This window comes from Python bivittatus, unplaced genomic scaffold (assembly GCF_059951505.1).
Source record: "Python bivittatus isolate LINGU-HERP-01145 unplaced genomic scaffold, Pbiv_v1 ctg000210_np1212, whole genome shotgun sequence".
NCBI lineage: Eukaryota > Metazoa > Chordata > Lepidosauria > Squamata > Pythonidae > Python > Python bivittatus.
In genome coordinates this window covers 4,613,972-4,636,971 of record NW_028277053.1, presented here as the reverse complement: position 1 = coordinate 4,636,971, position 23,000 = coordinate 4,613,972, and the positions used below count along the sequence as shown (strand labels likewise).

General features: G+C 42.8%; 1 protein-coding gene across 1 annotated transcript in view; it reads left to right on the top strand.

The window, feature by feature from the left end:
• Positions 1–2,903: 2,903 nt before the first annotated feature.
• The window catches only part of ITGA11 (integrin subunit alpha 11), a 127,271-nt gene continuing 107,174 nt past the window's right edge, over positions 2,904–23,000 (top strand). Inside the window, exon 1 of the mRNA XM_088139244.1 lies at positions 2,904–3,083. Coding sequence (XP_087995370.1) covers positions 3,032–3,083 — 52 coding nt within the window. The 5' untranslated portion in view covers positions 2,904–3,031. The remainder of the gene's footprint in view (positions 3,084–23,000) is intronic.

The window sequence follows — 23,000 nt, the reverse complement described above, 5'->3', positions numbered from 1 at the left end:
GACACAGGTTTAACGGTATTCCAGAAGAGCGTCAAACCCATGTTCAAAAGCAGATGGAAGAACAACTAACAGATACAGGGAGCTGTCTCTCTCCTGCTTCAATGTGCAGCCATTGCCCTGTGAGTGCCAGTCAGCTGCCAGTCAGGCTAATCTAAGCCACAGAGCCAGGGATCATTCAGAGACCTGGTGGTAGACAGGGACAGTCCAGTTTGAAAGAATGGGATTCGCCTGTTGTCCAGACCAAATAGCCCTGCAGGGCAGAGTCCAAGGCCCAGAAGGGAAGGGGCACATTCCCATCAGCTAAAGTGGCCTGTAGGGAGTGCATTGATCCCACCCTAGAGATCAGGTGACCCTTTGGACTGAGAGAATGGCCAGATGGTACCCATAATAAAGATGCTGCAGCTTGTTGCCTGCTTAAAACAGAAAACATGACAAGCAGCACCAGAACAGCTAAGGGTGACTTTCAGCTTCCTCTCAGGTATGGAGAGCGATCAGATAAAGGCACCATTATGAGAACATGGTAGAAAAAAGAGGTTGCAGGACATGTTTGTGCCATTGGATGGAGTATGATAACTTGGTTGAAGGGATCTAGAGATTTTCTGAGATGTTGGGGGGGGTATAATTCTTTTATTCCTTTCTTTAAAATCACATAAAGCCTCTTTTAGCGTTATACTATAGTTGTTGTATGTTTTCTTCCTCAAAATCCTAGGAAAACAAAATTTGACTGTACAGTTAGAAAAAAGAAAGCCTACAGGTTGCCCATCATTTAAGAAAGACTTATCTTTAATTTGTGTCTTAATTCTACTTTTATTATTATGACAAGCAAAGCTACCTGACATGGACTCCAGGTGTCTATTACCTGGGGTGAATCACAACTAGTACACATGCATCTGTTTCAGGCCCCAGAAAGATCCGTAAACCAAACTAAAAATGGAACAAATAGTAAGTTTTGTCCAGAAATCCCTTGTCTTGGATCAGAAAAAAGTCCAAGATTGTGAGATTGGATTGATCTCACTGCTGAGCTTCTAAAGAAAAAGAGCTCCCTCTGAGGCTGACCATCTGAGAGAACTGGCTTGTTTGTAGTTCTTCCACAAGACATGGATCAAAACTCCAAAGTGCAAAGAACCCATGTTTTGGGCTGAAATGAAGCCAGATACTAGACCCAAAAGCCTACTGCGAAAAAAGGCATGATGGCTTTTTCTGGAATGAAGTTGCTTACATGATCTTCAGGGCATGTGATAAAAAAGTAAATATGTTGATTTTTAAAATTTCCTAACAGTGCATGTTCACCCAGTTTCACTTTCTCTCTCTCTCTCTTTCTCTCTCTCTCTCTCACACACACACACACACACACACACACGAGAGCTAGTTTAGTATATTGGTTAACACACCAAGCTAGAATCTATGAGACTGTAAGTTCTAGTCCCACCTTAGATATAAAGCCACTGGGTGACTTTGGGGCAGTCCCTCCCTCTCAGCCCTAGGAAGAAGGCAAGGGCAAACCACTTCTGAAAATGTTGCCAGGAAAACTGCAGGAAGTTGCTAGGAGTCAACACTGACTCAAAGACACACACATATATAGGGTTAGATCAGATCAAACAAAACTGATTCCACCTTGTTCAGTAAGATGGAGATCCTTGGCAAACTTCACAACTTGCTGCACAGACTACAGGGAAATGCCCAGGAAGATAAAGACAAGGATGACTATGATAATGCAAAGCAAAAATAATCAAGCTCATTATCTGTGAGTCTAGCACCTCATCTTTCTTCCAGGAGCTCAAGTTACAAAGGCATGCATCTTCCTCCAATAGTTTTCCCACAACAGCCCTGAGGCTGAGAGACTGGCCTAAAGTCAGTTATCATACATGAGGGTCAGCCCGAACCTTGGTCTCCCCACTGCTGATCCAACACCTTCACCACTGCCCCTTACCTCAAAGATTATGAACACTCTCAGATGTTTCTTGATGCAACTGCTTTTTGAGGGAGTATTTTAGTATTCTAGAATTTTAGTATTTCAATCATTTAGTAATTTAGCAATTTGGCTTTTTAGAGTTTCTTTTATAATATTTTAGTATTGGTTTTCATGTATTTTTATTCACTTTATCGATTTTTGTTCAAGTTACTTATTAGTGATTTCTTTCCCTTGTGTAGTATTATTTCTATTAAGCAAAATTTTGCTCAGTGACCTCAAGAAAGGATCTGATCTTTTTGATGGGACTTTTTATAATTGTGTTGAGGGGCTGCAGACTGTTGGGGTTCAGCAGCAACCGATGAAAGTATGATTTGCAGCAGAGAGAAGCTTTGGTTGGAATTAACCAAACTTTCGTTGGAATAAAGGCAGCTTGGAAGATGTGGCAGATTTTTGCAGCAGCTCAGATATCTGTAACTCAGCAAAGATACGAAGGAGATGTCACCTTGAAGCTGCTGATTGAAGATAGATGAGGGCAAACCTGTTTTTAACCCCCTTTTTTAATTTAAAAATTCGGTCTGAAATCTTCAGTCTGACCATTTCCAAAATACCAAATACTGACTTGCTTTAAAAAAGCAAGGCAAATGTGCAAGGTTCACTTCCTGTTTTTCTGAGTAAATGCCCCCCTCTCCTCTCCCCCACACACAATACGATGCCCAATGTTTTTGTGGTCTTCTTAGCCAGAGCACCTCAGCATTGTGAGTGCTGCGTAGGAGGAAAAGTTTGCCACTGCAGATGAGTCCTCGCTGGACAGCTGGTCCTGATCCTTTCTACAAAAAACACCTGCAGGTTTCACAGCCCGGGCTGGGGAATCCCAGCTCCTGGCACAGCCTCCAAGGCTCCCTGACTCTGCTTCTAGCCGGATCCCCACTCTGCTTCTCTGCTCCTGCACCTCCTACAGCTCCGTCCCTCCCACTTCCTTTCAAGGAGCTGCTTCTGTCAGGAGTTGGAAGAGACTTGTGGGATAAGCAGATTGCTTCTTACCGAGTTGGACTACTGGTCTGCTCTGCAGCCTTCCGTGCACTGTCTGAAGAGGCCGCACTGGGCGGCTTCAGGTCCCCCATGGAGGCCTGCAGAGGAGTGGTGGTGGCGTGGGCACTCAGCCTCCTGACAGGTAAGCCTTCCTGTAAACGGGGCAGCATCCCCTGAATCCTGCCAAGAAGACCCAGCCGGGAGGGAGAAAGTGCCGGAGTCAGCAGGAAGATGGGCTGGCTGGCTGGCTGGCTCTTCTGTGCATTCAGTGACAGATGCATCTCCAGGAAATGTGAGGCTTGAATGAGGATGTACCTTTTTTGTAAAAGGCAGAAAGGGAAGGCAAAAGAGCAGCCACTTGGCTCTCTCTTTTCTCTCTTTCTCATATTTGAGCTCTTGACTTTTGGCATCTGGACCCAGTTTTGGATATTTCAATGTGTTGCTTTTTATACTTTCTTTGGTAGAAGGAGGGAAAGGAAGGAGTTCTTAATGGAGCTTTAAAAAAGGCTTTTGCTCATTGAGCCTTGGTCTTCACTGGAGGCTTTTAAAGGTTTGGTTAATAAACTTTGCCGGAGCAACATTCTTAGGTTCTCATTATTATTATTTTTTTTAAAAGGCAGTCTGGCCGCCACATATGGGTTAGATGCACAGCTGAAGGCATCGTATTAAGTTACAGAGGAGGAGGAGGGAGAGGGTGAAATTTCAACTTATTATTGGCTGCATTCCTGCAAATTTAAACACCATTGTATAGCAAGAGATGGGGCGGGGTGGGGGGGTGTCCTGGCTGGAAGCAGAACTTTTTTTTTTATTGCTTCACTTATATTTGACATCTTTTTGTGTTCAGTTTCAACTCAGGAGCAAAAACGCCATCTTCTGAGATTTTAGAACAAAACGGGTGGAATATGTTCCTGGTTACCTCCTAACCAGCTGCCCTGCGCACGTGTTGGTTTTTTGAGAAGCTTTGCTGTTTGTATTTCTGTGAATGATTGGAAACAACCCCTCATTTTCTTCCAGACTGAGGAGAATTTGAAGGCTGGAACACAGCAAAATGTGACTTATAGAGGGAACTAGCTTCCACGTGGACAAATGATTGTGTTTTGCTTGCCACCAAACTGATCTCAGGGTTGGCCTTCTTCCTCCGGGTGGTAGAAATTCCACACTGATTCCGTGTTTAAAGAAGCTGCACTGTCACTGCCACAGTAACAACTAGACCAAGCTGCATTTATAGTCCAAACATATGCTTCATGCTTAATATCTATACATGCATTATTTCAAGGGATTGATTAACAGGCTGTAAGTCTACGGGTTTTTTATTCTGTTCCCTGTCTGTTACCATGTTCACTCTGTAGCAGCTCCGGACTGACTGTAAAGGCAGAGCCCCCAAGGGCTAGCCAGGATTGCTAAAGGAGTCAGGAGAACTGGGCTGTTAGGTTTTTGGAACTGGTAATGGATAGCCCATGTCCTCATTCATAGAGATGTCCTGGGTTGAAGAAAGCTGGCAATCTACTGTACTGTTCCTATCTAGTGATCTTTTCTCCCTACAAGTTATTTAGGGGTGATTTCTCAGAATTTCACTCCTTAGAAACTTAAATCCAACTTAGAAACTTAATTCTGCAGAACTCACTTATATTAGTGGTTGGCTGTTTCCTTCTCCGGCCCTAATAATACAATATGAAATAATACTAAATAATAATAATAATAATAATAATAATAATAATAATAATGTGAAATAATTTATATTTCAAACTTCCCAGCCCACTTCTGCTTTTCCCTGCCTCTTTCGATAATTAGGCCTGCTTGTGCATTTGGGGGAGGAAGAGACTGAGCGACAAGACTTCTCATGCATTACAATGGCTGGAACTGTGGATGGTCCATCTGAGGACTGCTGCCTCAAAGGTCCTCCCACTGCTGTGCATCTGGACCTATCGCTGTGTCTTGGCATTACTTGGGGGGGGGGGTCATGGTGACCTTTGCATTTTCCTCCAGTCAGAGGAGGTGAGAGGAGCTGCAGGCAGAGTCTGAAGAGGTGTGGAAGGAATGAGAAAGACATCTAAAGGTTCTTTTAATGAAGAATGAAGAGATGTAAATTGAATGGTCCCCTCACAATCCAATGTTGTGGGATAAATAAACCACCCAAAGAAAAAGTATCTGATTTTATGTTTTTTTCAGTCATCATGTGGGCCACTTCAACAAGCTCCAGGAGCGATAATTTAAGAAATCCTGGTAAAGGACTTGGAAGGTGATCATGAATTGTAGAAAAGGTATCCAGGGCTCAGAATCTCCTCTACCCATCCATCCTAGATCACTTTGCCCAGCTGTTTGAAGGAAGGGCACATACAGACCGTTGCCTTTGGCATTGTCTCTAAGGTGGCAGCCCTCAAAGGCCACCATCTAAACACACAGCTGGGGGAGGGACTATTTTTCCATCAGGGAGATACCAAATGACGCAGCTCTGCCGGTGGCTGATTCCAGCAGCCCCTCCTGATCATCACCTACCCCCACCCCCCAACCCAGGCACTTTTCCCTGGCTTGTATTTCTCCCATTGCAAATTTTCTTGTAATAGATTTTCAGGGTAGATTCTCGGGTGCCATCAAATATTTTTTGAAAGGAGGAGGAAGAAACTTATTTATGTATGTCAAGCTATGGTTTGCATGCCTGGTTTTGTTTTGTTTTGTTTTTTTGGTGCCAAAATGACAGAAAATGATTACACATCCATATTTTGGTGGTTTGCTGGTAGGTTTTGGAAATGCTAGTTCTGGAGATTCTGGAGAGTACAATAAATTCTTATGTATATATAGGGAATATATATCTCAGGGTTGGGAAAGAAATGTTTCTAGAATATTTATTAAAAATAAAGTTTACATAGAAGTAGACTTATGTACCATATGAAGCTTAGAGATTGCTCTCATTGCCTAGAATTATATATTTTTATTTATTCATTTATTCATTCATTCTATTTGTATATTGTCGAGTCAGAAAGACTCACGGCAGTTTACAGCAATCCAGGAAAACATACCGCCAGTTAAAATGTTCACGATAAATATAATTAAAATAAAAATTATAAACAAAATAATAATAGAAAAAAATAACACCACAAAAATATAGGGCAAAAATGGAGCATAAATTGAAAGTTAAAAAAAAAAAAAAACCAGGGAAAATTGAATTACCAAATGGTCTCTGAAAGAGTTCCACCTTAAGCAGCTTTCAGAACATTAAGAGGGATGGAGCAACTCTTAATTCCAAGGGGATAGCGCAGGCACAGTGCTAAATTTAAATGCTGCTCCAGCAGACCAGCTGTAAAACGCCAGTTCTTTGGTGTATGACAAAAAATGGGTGGATAGATGGTGCAGGGCAGAAGCCAGAGGTCTCTGTCCAGGGGCCTGGAGATCTTGCTCCAACCAAACACAGCTGCATGATAGTGGGAGACCCACTCTCATCCATTCCCACCTCCAAATTCCAAAAGAATTACAAAACTCTGGACTCTGCTAATCATATGCAACAGCCTACACTATTGTCTGGGCAATAACGTCCCTGCCTGTAATTCTGACCAATAACATTCTCAATACTTGCCTGAGTTTCATATTGGCCCTTTTTGCATGACACACTTCTGGGTCAAAGGGGGAAGACTGTGTGTAGTGTGAACAGCTAAATTCCGCCACTGGTTGTGGGTGGGTGGGGGTTGGAAGGATGGCTACATAGAAACAAGGTTTACATAAGATTAGCCCTCTGGTCCAGCTTCAGGAAGCAAGAGGAAGCCCTAAGGGGGCTCCAGAAAAACAGGGAAAGACCCTGTGGATCTGGGCTCTTTTTACTCCCTCCTGACGGGGGGAGAGACAAGGGACAAGGGACAGAAGGGTGGGGTAAATCCTCAACTTTACCTGGGGTGGAACTGATTCCAACTGTGGCATCACCAATTTTGTTCTCGTTCCTTGGAAAAAAGAAGCATGCAGGGAAAGCCAGCAGAGGCTTCTGAAGCTCTTTCCAACCCCCCTGTGGCCCTAGGAGGTGTCTGTATTTCCTTAGTAGCAAGGTCACATGTCCCTTGGCTGTGTTTCTGCTCTCCCTTTGTTTTGCTGCTCTGTGTGTTTAGGTGCATTTGGGCACTGGGAAGCAGAGGGTGGGCTGCATATGCTTTGGTTTGGGTCACGTGACCGGGAAAAAGAAGAGAAGGGCTTAGAACAGAGGAGTCAACAGCAATTTGGGGTGGTTGTCCTATCTACTGCTTTTATTAGTGTGGGGAGGAGGCATTTTACCTGCTGATGGTACTACCAATCCCTTGCAGTGCTAGTCAAGAACGGAGCTCACACATTATCAATTGCGCCATTATCTGCTTCACTCTGTGTCCCTCCTCCGCACCTGTTAACCCTGCTAGCACGGAGAACAGGAGCAAGTGCCCCCAAGCCTCTTGCAACCTCCCCTTTGCCCCTGTGATCCACTGATTGGACTTCTGAAAGAGTGCTAAATATGTATCTAAATGTAGCCCAGCTGCATTTGGGCACAGGGGCACAGGATGACATGGACATCCTGTCAGCCGTGTGTTTAGTGCTCCCTGAAAAATCTGTCAGAAATCCTTTAGTCAGAAAGATCTGACTAACAGATGACAGCCACAGAGCACTCTCTTCAGGCATCTTGAAAGAGGGCTAAGTCCTCTGGTCCAGACACCCAAACACACCACATGTTGAGAAGAGTGATCGGTGGCTGCTTTTGATGCAGCACGATACAGGTAGTCCTCACTTAACAACCACAACTGGGACTGGAATCTTGATCATTGAGCAAAGCCGTCATTAAGCGAGAAGCCCATGTGACAGCTTCACTCAACGACTGCAATCCAGGCACTCCCAGTTGTGGTCATTATGCGATCTCCCAGGTTGTTAAGTGGACGGAGTGAAAGGGCTGTTTGCTGAAGGATTTCAGCTCAGCACAGAGTTGAAATCCTCCCAGCAGGCACCTCTTTTGCCCTCAAACATTCCTGCAGCCCACCAAAGGGTTTCCCTTCCCCTCCATGCACAGAAGGGAAATCCTTCATGGGGCTGCAGGAACAGAGCTCAAATTCTGAAGATTTCAGCTCCATTCCAGCAGCCTGTAGAGGGATTTCAGCTCCCCTCTGCCCCCTCCGCTTGCAATCTTCTCAGCTGGCTTCCCCACTGACTTTCTGGGGAAACCAATAGAGAAGATTGCAAATGGTGATCACATGATAGTGGGGCACTTGGCAACTGGTCGTAAATGCAAACCAGTTCCCAAGCACCCAAAATGCAGTCACATGGCCGCATTTGTGTATGTGCAATGTTTTATAATGGCTGGAAGTGCTTTACAGTGTGTTACGACACCTTTCCAAAGTGGTCGTAACTTTGAACAGTCGTTAAACAACCCATTGTAAGTTGAGGACTACCTGTAGTTGGTAGGAGGGGGATCCCCCAACCGCTTTTCTTAATTTGTCCTGCATTAAAACTCTCCACACTCATTGCAGAAGCAGAGTAGAGACAGAACAATATACCTTGGCATCCTTTTCTGCTAACTCAGGGACTTGATAGCATGTTAACACTGTGACCTGGCTGTTGCTACGGCCAGTAAGACATTAAGTAATTATAATGTAATTCAAGAGTATTTATATATATATAAAACCAGCAGACTATTTATTTTGGATGCTTCCAGGTAAAGGAAACGGCATTGGTCATGCTTTTGGATGATCTCTGGTGTGGGCGGGATGGGGGTTGTGCATCCATTCTTGCCTTACTTGACCTGTTGGCATTGAACAAGACCGACTCAGAGGATTGAGGGTGGGCGGCACTGTGTTCTGCTGGTTCAGCTCCTTTCTATGGGGTCAGTTCCAGTCAGTGGTGATTGGGAAGGAGAGGTCCTGCCCTTGGCTCCTACTATGTGGGGTACTACAAGGATCAGTGCTCTCTCCTCTCCTATTTAACATCTACTTGAGACTGCTGGGTGAACTCATCTGTCACCATAGGGTGAGGTATCATCAGTATGCTGATGATACTCAATTGTACATCTCCACCCCTGGTGAATTAAGCAATGCTGTGGCTGTCCTATCCTGGTGTCTGGATGGGGAACAACAGGCTTCAGCTGAACCCAGCAAGACTGAGTAGCTTTGGGTTGGGGTTCCTCTGTTTCTAGGACTTTACCATCTTTGGTATTGGATGGGTTTGCACTGCCCCAAACAGATCCTGTGTGCAATATGGGGGTCCTCCTGGATTCACAACTCCTACTCAATGAGCAGGTGACAGTTGTGACTTAGGAGGGCCTTTGCACAACTTCGTATTGTGCGCCAATTGTGCCCATTCCTGGATCAGGAGGACCTTCTCATGGTCACTCATGCCCTGGTCACCTCCCAGTTAGACTACTGCAATGTGCTCTACATGGGGCTGCCCTTGAAGGGTATCTGGAAACTCCAGCTGGTGAAAAATGCAGCGGTGCAAGCAGTTATACGTGCTTCTGGTAGAACACATTACATCTCTGCTTTAGGAGCTCCATTGGTTACCAGTTTGTTTCTGGGTCCAATTCAAGGTGCTGGTGTTGACCTTTAAAGCCCTTCATGGCATGGGTCCAGGTTACTTGAGAGACTGACTCTCCTCGATTTCATCTGCCCATCCTACCAGATCTGGCAGAGAGGGCATGTTACAGGTTCCAACGCCCAGGGAGTTACACTTGGCAGGCTCTAGGCAGCTGGCCTTTTTTGCTGTGGAATCTTCTTCCCCCCATGGTTGGGTTTCTGGAGGTTGCTCAAGACTTAGTTTGGGCCAGCAGGCCTGGGGACCCCAGTGGACAGGTGATCTAGTGAGGTGGCTCTGTTATTTTTAACATCTCTTCGCTTATTTTTTTTAGTTTGGTATTTATATCTTTTATACTTTTTAATGTATTTATTGTTTTTTAACCTTGTTGTATGTTGCCCAGAGTTGCTTGGAAAAAGTGAGATGGGAGGCTAATAAATTGAATGAATGAATGAATGAATGAATGAATGAATGAATGAATGAATGAATGAATGAATGAATGGATAGATGGAAGGAAGGAAGGAAGGAAGGAAGGAAGGAAGGAAGGAAGGAAGGAAGGAAGGAAGGAAGGAAGTTTTAATTTTGCAACAGCCTTGCTTCATTCATGAGATTTTATCAAGTTGTATGGCAGCTCTGTCCCAAATGTGTCTGCCATTTGTAACTCTCCCATGTTATCCTTTTTGTTTCATTCTACAAAAAAATATCCAAAAGAGAGGAAAATATCTTTCAAATGGTAGCCTTAGGGGGCTGTCCTGTAGAAGCCCCTTTCCAGCAAGGAATAATAATGAAGAACCTGACCTATGAAGTAACATCACTTTTCAAAGGAAGCCCTGTAGCAGCAAATGGGGGGCAAGAGAAAGAACAGTTTTAAGTGGTCCACTCTGAGGCAAGAGGTGGCTCCATCTGTCCACATGGAAGGACTGTCCATTTTGAGGGTTCAGTTCTGTTCAAATTTGAAGCAAAAAAAAGGTCAACTGGCTTTTCATCTAGTATTCACCAATAATATTTTCAGTTATACAGATGGAAAGAATATTATGACTCTTGATTTCTGTTTTATGAGTCGATGAGGTTTGCCCATGGCAGGGGACTCACAGCCTTTATGTTTCCAGAGCTTGGGGGGTGGGGGTCAAAAGCAATAATTTTTCTTTGTCTGTGAAGCTAGATGTAACCTGACACAGAGAGCATCTCTGGCATTCAATTCAGTCTCCATCTGATTGATTCTGACTGTAGGTCTGAAACATCCAGCTTAATTTTTGGACTTACTTCTTCCTGATCCCCTCTTTTAACATCTGGCCTGATAGACTGTGCTGCAAACTCTTCTCCACTCTTGTGGTGGGTCCTAATAAAGATTTTATTCATCTGTGGAATTTGCTACATCAGCCAATATTGGGTGGCAGTGGAAATGTTGGCAGGAGCTTCTTATCTCACATTCCAGCTAATATCATATAGCACCTTTCTCTGAATTTCAAATTTCTGACTCCCTGGGAGAAAATAAAAGACACTTCTCCTCTTGTACGGCTTCTAAAGACTAGTTTTGCATCAGGGTGTGAAAAAGAGAAGCATTAATGTGTGACTTTTGATTGTGGCATGGTATAAAACATTTATATGCACTTTAGTGTGAGAAAAGAATAAATACTTAATAAATAACTCTTTTCAGTTTAATATCTGTATGGACTGTCATTCATTGATTGTAGAAAGGCTTTTGATTATGTTGATCATGTCAAGCTGTACAATGTGCTTAGAAAAATGGGAACCCCGGGATATCTTTGTCCTTGTGCAAAACCTGTACACAGATCAGGAAGCCACAGTCCAGATGGAACATGATAAAACAGACCGGCTCCAGGTTAGCAAAGGAGAAATACAAAGCTGTATACTCTCCCCTTCTCTATTCAACTTACATGTCGAATAGATATTGACAGAGGCTGGATTGGAAGAAGATTAGCATGGTTTTAAAACGGGTGGAAGAAACTTCAATCATACTACGCTGATAACTGAAAATGTCTGCAAGCTCTGATAATGAAAGTCAAGGAGCACAGTGAAAAATGGGATTAAGATTAAATATGAAGAAGGCCAAACTAACGGCAACAGGTACAGCAACCAGCCTTAGAACTGACAAAGAAGATACTGAAGTGATGGAGAGCTTCTGCCTTTTAGGATCAACTGCCAACAGTCAAAGAGCCAGCAGTCAAGACATACGGCAGCAGAGTAGCCCTGAAGGCCTTGGAAAAGATACTGAGGGGCTGGGAAGTGTCTATACCTAATCTCTGTTTTTTGTGACTAGGTTCCCCTGCTTCATCAACAGGGCCTTCTTAAGCTGTTTGCGCTCTTTAAACCTGGGAGAAGGGTCAGGGTCTTTCTGAGCCACTTCAGGGTCTGACTCCTGCCGGAGGAAATTACTCTCCCCACTGGCTCACTTTGTGGGCGTTTTGAGTCTTGATCCACGCGAAGAAGACCTCATAGAAACTCATCCAGAGATCTTTGCCCTGAGCACGCGCTGAGCTGGCCTTTTAAATCCCAAACTGGGCCCAGAGGGAGTCACCTGACCCCTGACAGCCAATAAGGGAGAAGAAAGGGGTGCTGCCCGGTTTGGGCGGGAAAAGGTTTTGGGCCTTGTGAGAACTGGCTGGAGTCCGGGTGAGGGAATTACCTCAGGCAAGGTTGGAGGCTGAGGGGTTGCGTGGCTGTAGCTAGAATTGCGTTAGGGGCTTTTCTGTTTTATCTCTTTTTAACTGTGTGTGGTGGGTGCGGAACCTTATCTTTCTTTGGCACCGTTAATAAAGTGGGGTTTTGTTTGCTGGTGGCCTTCTAGCCCCTGCTTCAGCTGGGCTGAGCTACTGACTCCCCAGAGTTCGGTTTGGTTTCCCTTTCCGTAGTTTAGCTGGACCCGGGTGGGGCGAGGGTTTCCCCTTCAGTCCTTCCTGGCTCCCCAGAGGGCTGTTGAGGAAGGGAGAAACGGGTTAGGGTTAGGGCGCCTTCCTTTTTCAAGGGCATTTCGATGTCCCAATTATTGGTCAACGTATTGACGATACCCTGTGGGCTATTCGTTGTCTCTGCAATCCGTTGATTCTGGCTGTTGCGGAGTGGCGAATTATTCTCACAAAATCAAATCCATTCACGGGATTCCAAGGCATCGTCGCGCTGCAACCTGAGGGAGCCGGCAGGTGCGTGCAGAGGTTGCGAGGGGGTTGTTCGGCGCTCAGGGTTGAGAGCTCTACCCGGCTCGGCGGCCCGGTTAAGCCCTGATATTTCTGACTCCGGGAAATAGAGGCATCGGCGACCCTTTGTCCATTCTTCAGGAGGATTGCCTCATATAACTCCTTTGCAGGAGTAGTTGAAGTGGACGGGTGGGTAGAAAAAATGTCAGTTATATGTGACTGGGTTTGGGTCAGCCCTACAAGATAGACTAGACCAGGAAACCAGTGCCCTGTAGGTCGTGACCACTTTTATTCCAACAGCTGTAGGACAGAATCTGGCAAGCCTGAATGTGCTTCCTCCTCCCACCCTTTGCCTTGTCTTGGACATTTTCTCACAAGCCTTTCTTGGCCCAGGCTCAAGCCCCTCTTATCTGACCATTGCTTTGGTAGTACGGTGGGAGATGTGCTTATTTAGTGGCCTTGACCAGAAATGTCTTTTTGAAAAAGGCCCAAGCAGGGCCATCCACAGGGTGGGAATGTGTGGTTAAAAATCATCTGGCTATAAATCAGTCCTGCCTTAGGTATGAAAGCCGGCTAGGTGACTTTGGGCCAGTCCCTCTCTCTCAGCCCAACTCACCTCACAGGGTTGTTGTGGGGAAAATAGGAGGAGGAAGGAGTATGACGTACGTTTGCCGCCTTGAGTTATTTAAAAAATGCTTATGTTTATGTGGAGTCCTTGGGGTTCTCTGAGCTTGGTTCTTTTCTTGCAAACGTTTCATAAAGAACCAAGCTCAGAGAACCCCAAGGACTCCCATTCAACCCTGAGCTACACATGTTCGCCTCTATTGGCTTATGTTTATGCTTAGATGGCAGCCATGACCATGCTTTTGATGCCCCTCTTTTTTACATGGGTTAAAGCAAAAAAAAAAAGTTGTGGCTTTGATCACATGGTCACGACTGCCATCTTCATTTTTTTATTCCCCTGTAAATGTCCCTGGATTCAAGGTATCATTGGGATATCTAGTGCTGTGGGACATTTTAATGCTGCTGCTGTGAGATTTTATAAAAACCAGGCAGAGGAGTTGCCATTACAAATCATCTTGGATTTTTCAAGCAGAAGCAAAAATAACTATGGCTACCAAATAGAAAAAGAGTCATATGTCCTTCCTAAAAAATATGGTTCTTTAAGGTGTGGTGTGTGTGGCAGAGAATGAAAAATAAGGAACTGCATCATTTAAGGAAGGAGAGAGATTTGACCAGAACACTTTTTAGAATTGATTGATATTCATCAGTTTTATTAAGTGAAAATATAATCTAAACATTGATAGATTTTGTTTGTTGAATCAGGTGTGCAGTATAATCAGGTTGAGAGTTATTAAAGAATTGTATTTTATAGTTAATAATTCTGTGCACTTAAAAGCATTAAGATATTTTATGTATAAAATTGATATTTATATTGTAGTTACAAAATTTATGATTAATGTCAGAATTGTTACTAATGTTGCCTGTGAGGAACATGCCAACATTCCTTCTAATAACTAAAGAGTTATTGTTTTTATGCATTTAATATTTCACTGATGACATTTAGTGTATCCTATACACTTTACTTTTTTAAAAATCACAGTACACCACACAGTCCCCACAATGCCTAATTCACAATGCTTAATTCCATTCCTTTTTTTTATAATAACTTTAATAGTTTTTACTGTGTTTCTTTTAAAATTTAATACGAACTAATATGAAAGATAAAATAAGAGAAAGAAAAAAAGATAATAAAGATCAAAAGTGCAGAAAGCAAGAAAAAAAGAAAGAAAATTAAGTTCTGACCCTTCTTGCAACAATATAACATATATAAATTCTTGCTCTAAATTCACAAATCACTTCCACTATTTCTATTAACCCATATTATTTCTAATCAAATCCATACAGCTTAGTGTTCCATTCCAAGGGCTGTTCAGAAACTGGACCTCATCTAAGAGTTCATTCTCTACACATCTGTTCAAGATGCCAACAGCAAGTAATTCACGCACATTTTCCATGGATTTGCCTGGCCCTACATAAAGTTCAGAACTGCTGATGTATGAATTCATTGTCCATAATTGTGTGTCCCTCAACCATTTATGTGGTTGTTCAGTAGCAGGATGTATCTCTAGTAGTTAAGGAGTTGCTATGGTGATTTGTTAATAAACCTAAGGCTCAGCTATTATATAGCTAAGAGGTAAACAAGATTGAGGAATGTCTCAAGTTTTGTCATTAGTTGATTGTAGGTACCAATTTTTTTTCCAAAGTAAAACAGAACAGGGACTTTCAAAGAAGAAGGGAAGGTTCATTCTATATTTACAGACTCACCTTGGCAACTATGAAAGGTTACTGAAGTATCTAATTGTTCTGATTAATCTACATTGTTCTGATTAGTGAATGTCCCTAAGGCTCCTGTAAGAGAGAAGAAAGAAACCTTGATATGTTCCCGGGAGGACCTGAACCAGGGATCTTGGCAACCTGTGGCTGTGCTGTGCAGGTTTTCCAGAAAATGAAGCAGTTGCTCAATGCTCTGGTACCATGACCTTTGCTGCTACTTGAAAACACCTGCAACCTGCGGGGTGATGCAGGTTTCACCTGGTCTTGGAGAGCAGGAGAGGAAACTGCATCCCTGCAGAGGTAGGGTGGTTAAATCATAAGTCCCATCAGTCTTCACATTGTCTGAGAATGATACAGTGGGATGGCCGTAGGTTACTCATCACAACTAGAAAGCCTCAGGCTTAGGACTTCCAAACTTCCTGTCTCTTGAGTTGAGGCTCACCATCTTCCTCAAGTATATGATTGTATGCTGTGATATTCATGAAGTACCGAAGTGTCTACAAATCATGATTTACAGCTCAGTTTCATGTACAAACTCTAGCTTAGAGCAATATGCTAATCCAGTTTCATCAAGCAGCTTTCCCCAAGTGGGCACCCTTCAAATATGTAAGATATGTCTCTGGATAGACATCCAGTTAGGAAAAACAGTCTATATTGGCAGGGAGTGATTCTTCGGTGTTTCAGGCAGGATCTTTTCTCACTTATCTGGAAGGAGACAACAGGCTCATCCTGCAGGATACATGGTGGTCCCTTTGCCCTTTGGCCAACCATCACTGGAACTTTCAGTAAACTGGAGAAGAATGCCAGCTCATCTCATAGCCAAATGCTGGCTGAAAATTCCATTTATGATTTATTCCTGCTCTTCTCTGAGCCAAATCTGTTTCACTTTGACAAAGACCAGGCACTGCTTTGGTCTCCTTTATTTTCACAGTTATAAGGCTGCAATTAGATATGGCAGCAGACAACTACACACACATTCTTTTTAATCCCTTCATCTATTGCTAATGCTAAATACCTGGAAAATATTTGAGGGTGAGAGGGGAAGGCAATATTCCTTCTCAGAATTGGGATGCTGTAGTGGCAAAGTATATGAACTGTTTGTCCCTCAGGCCCTTGATAGATCTTTCTTCTCGTTGGGTGACTTAAAGCAAAGCACAATGCTTTTCTTTTTCTCCCTCCCTCTCCACATGTAAAATGGTGGTGCTGCCAAGCTTATACATTGTTTTAAGCAATTGTTTGTCTTCATCATTGTCTCTTGAACAAAACACAGTTGGATGGGTTTAGCTACTATGCTAAAGCAAAGCTAAACAGATAATGTTATGGCTCAGCACAATGTCTGAACCCAGCCTGCATGGACTGCCCTTAGAAATTCCTCAGAAATGGTTCATTAGGGCAGAAGGTTGCCATGCGAATGTTGGCTGGGATCTGCAGCCAATATTCATGGACAGAAAGTTCCAGATTCAAAGATGTGATGCATATTTGAATTTTTGAGTGCTTCTTTTGGATGGCCTATAGGGGCATGTGGCCCCCTTGTTCATTCAGCTGCATTAGTAGCCAGGTTGGTTTGGCTCATCATAAAGTCTGGAGGCAAGGAGGAAACCAGTGGGGTGCAGCAGAAAAACCATGATGCTACGCAAATAAAGTGAAAAAAGAGCAATGCCAGAAAAAGGGTCCAGTTATTGATGGGACACTTGGATCAGAAATAAGGATAGCTGGAGTATATGGGACTAGGGTGCTATCAAATAAGGGTGATTTTCTTATTTGAAGTTGTTTTGCAATCCTCTCTGTGTATCATTTCCTGGTTTCATTGATACATATACTGTACTTGATTGCACTTTTCCAGCTCCTTTTCAAGGAGATGTGCTCATCTTGATCTTAGGAGGTGGCCAGGGAATAAATGCCATAGGCCTACAACCATTATCCCTCTTACCAATGAGGACATTTGATCAGCTGGTCAGGACTAAAGTTGCATACTGCCACCCCACAAGATGCTGCACCAGTAACACAGAGACTGAATTACAGGAAGGATTACCATTCAACATTTTTTTTTTCCACTTCACATTACAGTCAAGCTACCAGCTCTGGACAGCAAAAATCTGGGTGATCAGTAGATGGCAGTAGATTCTGGTTCTACTCAATTAAAAAATCCAAGGAAGCCAAAAATGTGGAGGGGGGGACTTTTATCTCCTCTCTAATAAAAATTCCATTCTGGATTTGTAACAAATGGTTACACCCAGAATAAGATCTTCAAGTTGCGTGAATTACCCATTCCTAGTAATATAATATGCACAAAAGAGGTTACAAACTGCAAGCTGAATATAAACAAAACCAGGCAATTTGTGTTCTTTTTCCTTCTCTCCTCTTTATGCTTGCTAAATGGCTTGGCCTGAATAAGGACTGGATTCCTTTTCAGAGTTTTAATTATGAGGAAGGAAAAAGGGATTCTCCCATCCCTCCAGAGAATTCCCTTATATTTACATTCTAGATAGCTTTCCAGCTTGAACACAGCAGTCAAGAATGACTGTGAAGAAAGCTTTGCAGAACTTAAAGTAATGCCAGGAAGTGATTTCCTCACTTTAGCAATGACCTCCCCTCTGCCAAGATGTTACTGAAAACAAGCTTTGCCAGGCCAGCAAGGCCTTGGTTCTTTCAAATACTTTACTAAAAACTATGAAAAATCTTGTGGCACCTTAAAGATGAACCAACTTACTATTTTTTTATAGACATTCACAGTGTCAGGGAGCAGGGAGGACAGAAAGAAGGGGAAGACAAAATTACCTGTGGACGTGGCTGAAAATGAATCAGCAGTAAAATGTGACACAATCCTTCCTGCATGGAATAACTAACAGATGTAGTATGGTCTTTATTTAATCTTTAAGAAATTATGTTGACTCTACTGTGGAATCACAACTCAGCTCTTTAGCAGTGAATATTCATTCCTTGTTCTACTCAAGAATTCAAGTTCTACTCAAGAAACATCACTGGTTTGAGGACATAATTTCTGCTGTGAAATTTGTGTCGTTATTTTTTTTGTACAGACTTTGGTCAGTTTGTCCAACAGAAGAGTAGTGTGGTACTGCTGCTAGAAGATGGTGGGGCACCTTCTGTGAAGAATTTTTGTGGCACTTGGCAAATAAAATCACCCAAAGCTGAACCAAGTTAGACTCTAGCTGGACAGTGCCAGTGGAGACAGCTGGGGCTTCATCTTGTGAAGTGATCTGGGATCAGTTTGAGTCTGTGAGACCTGAGGAAGCACATAAGGCTCTAGTAGTATCAGCTCCATCACTTCTCAGCTGGGTTTCTGCCCCTTGTAGTTGGGTAAGGCCTCCCACAAGGTGAGATGAGGTTGGATGCAGCCATTGTTTGTAAGATAACTTTTGGAGAAAATAGGACTGGGGGAATGTAACCTTCCTGGTGTCAGATTCAGCCTAGGAAGCACACACTGCTAGCGCAGAGCCATTGGTCAGTTTCACTGCCTGCCGTTGGTCAGTTTCACCACCTCAGGTAATAGGTGATCAAGGCAAGGAAACAAGGCAACTGCAGGTAAACTACCAACGGGACAGCAGGGAGTCATCTAGAAGCAGCAAACTGGAGTGCAGCTGGCTCCCCAGGCGCTCCGGGCAACTCTGGCTTACAATACACCAGGAGTGCAGCAATCCAGAGGCAATCAGCGGGCAATTAGAAACCAGATTAAGACAAGCACTCCAACTCACCATAAGAAAAGCTCCAGGAATGCAAGGGCAAGGCAGACAAAGGAAGATTATAACACAACAGGAACCGGCTGAATCTGCCATCAAGGGAAGGGGAAGGACAGATGGGTAGCCCAGGGCAAGGGCAAGGGGCAGAACCGAGGGGTAACTGCGGGTAAGGGGGGAGCCCTATAAAACTATCATAAGCTGTGCCAGACCAATCCTGGCTTTGTAATGGCTACGCATTATACCTGAATAAACTAGCTTTTGTCTGAGCCTGTGCCTCATGAGGTTTCTGTTCAGCGGCAAAGGCAGCAAACCTTACACCTGGTCCTTCTTGACCTCTCACTGGTCTTTAATACCTTCAGCCATGGTATCCTTCCACATCAGCTCTGAGGGATTGGAGTGGGGGCACTGTTTTTCAGTGGTTGTCCTCTTTCCTAAACAGTTTGTTCCAGTCAGTAGGTGGGGGATGAGAGATCAATCCCCATCTGGAGACCTCTACTCTGTGGAGTGCCCCAGAGCTCTCTCTACTTCTCCCCACTTCTATGTGAAACTGCTATGGGAGGTCATCTGCCAGTACAGAGTTTGGTACCATCAATAGGCTGATGATATTCGGTTATATATCTTGGACCTATATCAAGCAGGTAATGCAGTAGAGGTAATGATCCAGTACCTGGAGGCTATCAGGGTCTGGATAGAGAAGAACAGGCTCAGACTGAATCCCTCCAAGACAGAATGGCATTGGTTTTGTAGGTCAATTCTAGGGTAGTATGTTTAGCTCTGAAAAGTGTTATACAGTACTCCCTTGTTCAGAGGGATACCACTGGATTTACAGCTCCTGCTCAAGGAGCATGTGGCAACTGTGACCAAGAGGGCTTTTGCACAGCTATATATTGTGCACCAATTGTGGCCATTCCTGAAGACTGTCACTCATGCCGTACTCGCCTCCCGTTTGAATTACTGTAATGAGCTCTACATGGGGCTACTCTTGGAAAACATTCAGAAGCTATCTGCGGCAAGATTAGTATATGTAAAAAGTTGGAAAAGCAATGAAATGCCTACAGTGTAAGACTGGATTATTAAATTAACTGAACTTGCAGAAATGGGGAAGCTGACCAGTTTGGTCAGAGAAAAAAACAATAAAGACTTTAAAAAAAACTGGAAACCTTATATGGACTTTTTGCTGAAAGAACAGAAAAACAAATTGATGATTTTGGGATCTGGAGATTAAAAATGAGACAAAGTGGTTGGAGGAAAATTCAAGATGATAATTATTCGATAGAAAAAAGGGTGGAAGGCACAATTGTAAGTTTTTCTTTTCAATTTCTTCTTGTATCTATTATTTTCTGTCTGCTCTTGTTTGTTTTGTATATTTTACTATATTGAAAAATTGTGTGTGTGTGTGTGTGTGTGTGTGTAAGCATTGGTACAAAATGCAGCAGCCTTGACAGTGGTGGGTGTTCCTGTTATACCAATGGACCCCATTGCTTCAGGAGTTACATTTGTTGCCAGTTGACTTCTGGATATGATTCAAGATGGTGGTTATCATATTTAAGGCCCTACATGGCTCTGGACCTGGTTATCTGCAGGACCACCTCCTGTATTCATCTGTCCATCTGATCAAACAGGGTCAGACCTTTAGGTCCTATCTATTTGAGAAAGCCACCTGATAGATGCTAGGGAATGGGCATTTTCAGTCACTACCTCTATGCTTTGGAACTCCCTCCTTTAAAGATCCAGTCTACCCCTTCCCACCTGGGTTTCAGCAGTTAAAATCTGGCTTTTCTAGCTCAGAAGGTATGTTATGAATCTTGGGATACGCTGGTGAACACATGACTTATGCGTTTGTCCTTTATAATATTGTTGGAATTTTTAATTCTTTTGGGATGGGTTATTATTTTTCCTTTTAGAAGGTTATTTTTATGATGTTTTTGATTGTTAGCCACTCAGAGCTGCAGAACTAAGGAATTCCTGGAAGCTTGGCATTCAGGCAAGTCAGCCATCAATAGACACATAGAGATAAACCACATTTACACACCATTCAAAAGAGACAATAAAAAAGCTTAAGAAGGAAACAAAAAGTTCAGAACACATCCTCTCCAGCAACTAACATCCAGATAAGGAGGGTTTAACACCAGACAAACAATCAAGCAGAAAACAATACTTTAATCAAGGAACTACCAAGGAGAAAACCACATCTCAACCAACACTGGCATGGCAAACAACTGTATATAAACAGGGAACAAACCTCACACTCCCTAGCACTGATGATGTAACCTATTCAGGTAATGAAACATCTGCAAGCAAACAACCAAGCCCAGAGAGCACCAAGGACTCCACAGTTCAACCCTGAGCTACATATATTTTCTTCTGTTGGAACTCATTGTACTGCTAAGAACGCTTCAGCTGAACCACAAGTCAAACATTACCCGTTTTGGCAGAGGAGAACACTTCTCCAGTAACCAGGACTCAGATTTTAAGAACAAGGGTGAATTCAAGTCAAACCATAAATAATATTAATTCAGCTTCTGCATCAGAAGTATCCATTGGGAGCAAATTTTGTGGGTGAAACTATAATACTAAAGGCTCAGTTTTCAAGCACCTCAACCATCTATTAAAACAATGACCCAATGTTCCAACTAATTTCATCCAATCCTGAAGCCACCAAGATGGTCAGCTTGAACTGGGTTCACTTCATATTTCTGTTGCAGATTCATATAACAGCCTCCCAGTTGAGATTCCAGTTCATATAACAACCCCCCCCCATTGACATTTTGGAAGATATTAAAGATGGATTTTTTTTTCAGGAAGCCTTTCCCTGATTTTATAAATGGCATCTTGAATTTCTCTTTTTTAAAATTTTCATTTTTGTGTGTAATATGTGTTTTTTTTATTGTGACATTTTAGTTGTTTTTTTATATTCTGTGTAAGCTGCCAAGACTTTTTGATTGCAGTGGAATAGAAATGTGTTTCATAAACACATTAAAAAATAAAAACATTAAAAACTGACAGCTGCTCCATACAATGCAAATATTCCCTGTAGCTGTGGGAAAACAGTAGTGTCTGCAGGGTATGGTCAACAGTGACAAGATGGTGGCCACAGCACACATAAAAAACAGGCAGAGCTTCAATCACACCATCATGGCTGCCTTTTGACTTTGTTACCATACCCTATGGGTATCACTGTGGGGAAGCCAATTTTATCATCTCTCTAAATGGCAGTTTATATATAAAGATAACATCTCCCTCAAGTCCAGCTTGAACTAGTAGTAACTGCATGAAGAATTCCATGTAATTTTCTTGGCAAGAGTACCAAAGAGGTTTGTTGTTACCTTCTTCTGAGATGGTTTTTAGTCTTCTCATACAGTCCAAGGATTTCCTGGTGGTTTTCTATCTAAGAACTAACAAGGCTTAATTATGCTTAGCTTTTTCAGATCAGCCACGTTCAACTAGGTGCCACCACATATTTATATGCATTTTTATGTGTTCTTCCTGAAAGAGCCCTTTGTCATGAGAACTGCCATTCTGCATTCTGAAATGGTACAGCCAATTGTGGGACAATTAGATGAAATTTATCAGCACTTCTAATGGTAGCTAAGGGTACATGTGTTAAGGTTGGGCAACTCACAGCCCACGAGCTCCATGCAGTCCACAATCCTGTGACTGCTCTGTTGAAATTTAAAAGCAGAACATGGTGGCACAATTTCTAACCAGTTTCTGGTGGGAAACAAAATCAATAAGGTATGTGAAGCCTTTGGGCAGGGTTAGTGTTGTAGAAACTCCTCAAAACAGAAAATGAAAAACCAGATACATTATATTATTACTTCTTTGCCCCAGCTCACCCCCATACATTTCCCATTAAAAATAGTGTTTAAAAAGGGGAAAACCTTATCCAAGGAATTGGGAAAAGGTAGCATACTCATCCTCATCTTCTGGGACCCAGTTCCAAATATGTTTTTTGTGGAACACTCCCAAGGACAGAAACTCTTCAACCAGGAGAGTGGGAAATTGGATAAATATTTTCTTCTTCATTTAGTCTTGCTCTGCATATTTCCAGTTTCCAGACACAATATGCACAGTGCCAATATTTTTGTGGACAAAAAAAAAATTCCTTTAGCTTTTTTCTACTGTTCTTTGTAGGTCAGCCCTTGCTTCCAGAGAGATCTCTTACCTGAAAGAGCTACTTCTAAGCATCACAAGACAAAAGGGCAAAAAGTACTAATAAGAGGATTTATTTGGATAAATAAACTTAAATTTGGATGCTGCAGAGAGTTGGAATAAAACTCAGGTTAATTTGTATGACTCAATAACAAAATCACATGTATGCTCTTACTAATACAGTATTATACATACTTCCTTGCTGTATATTTA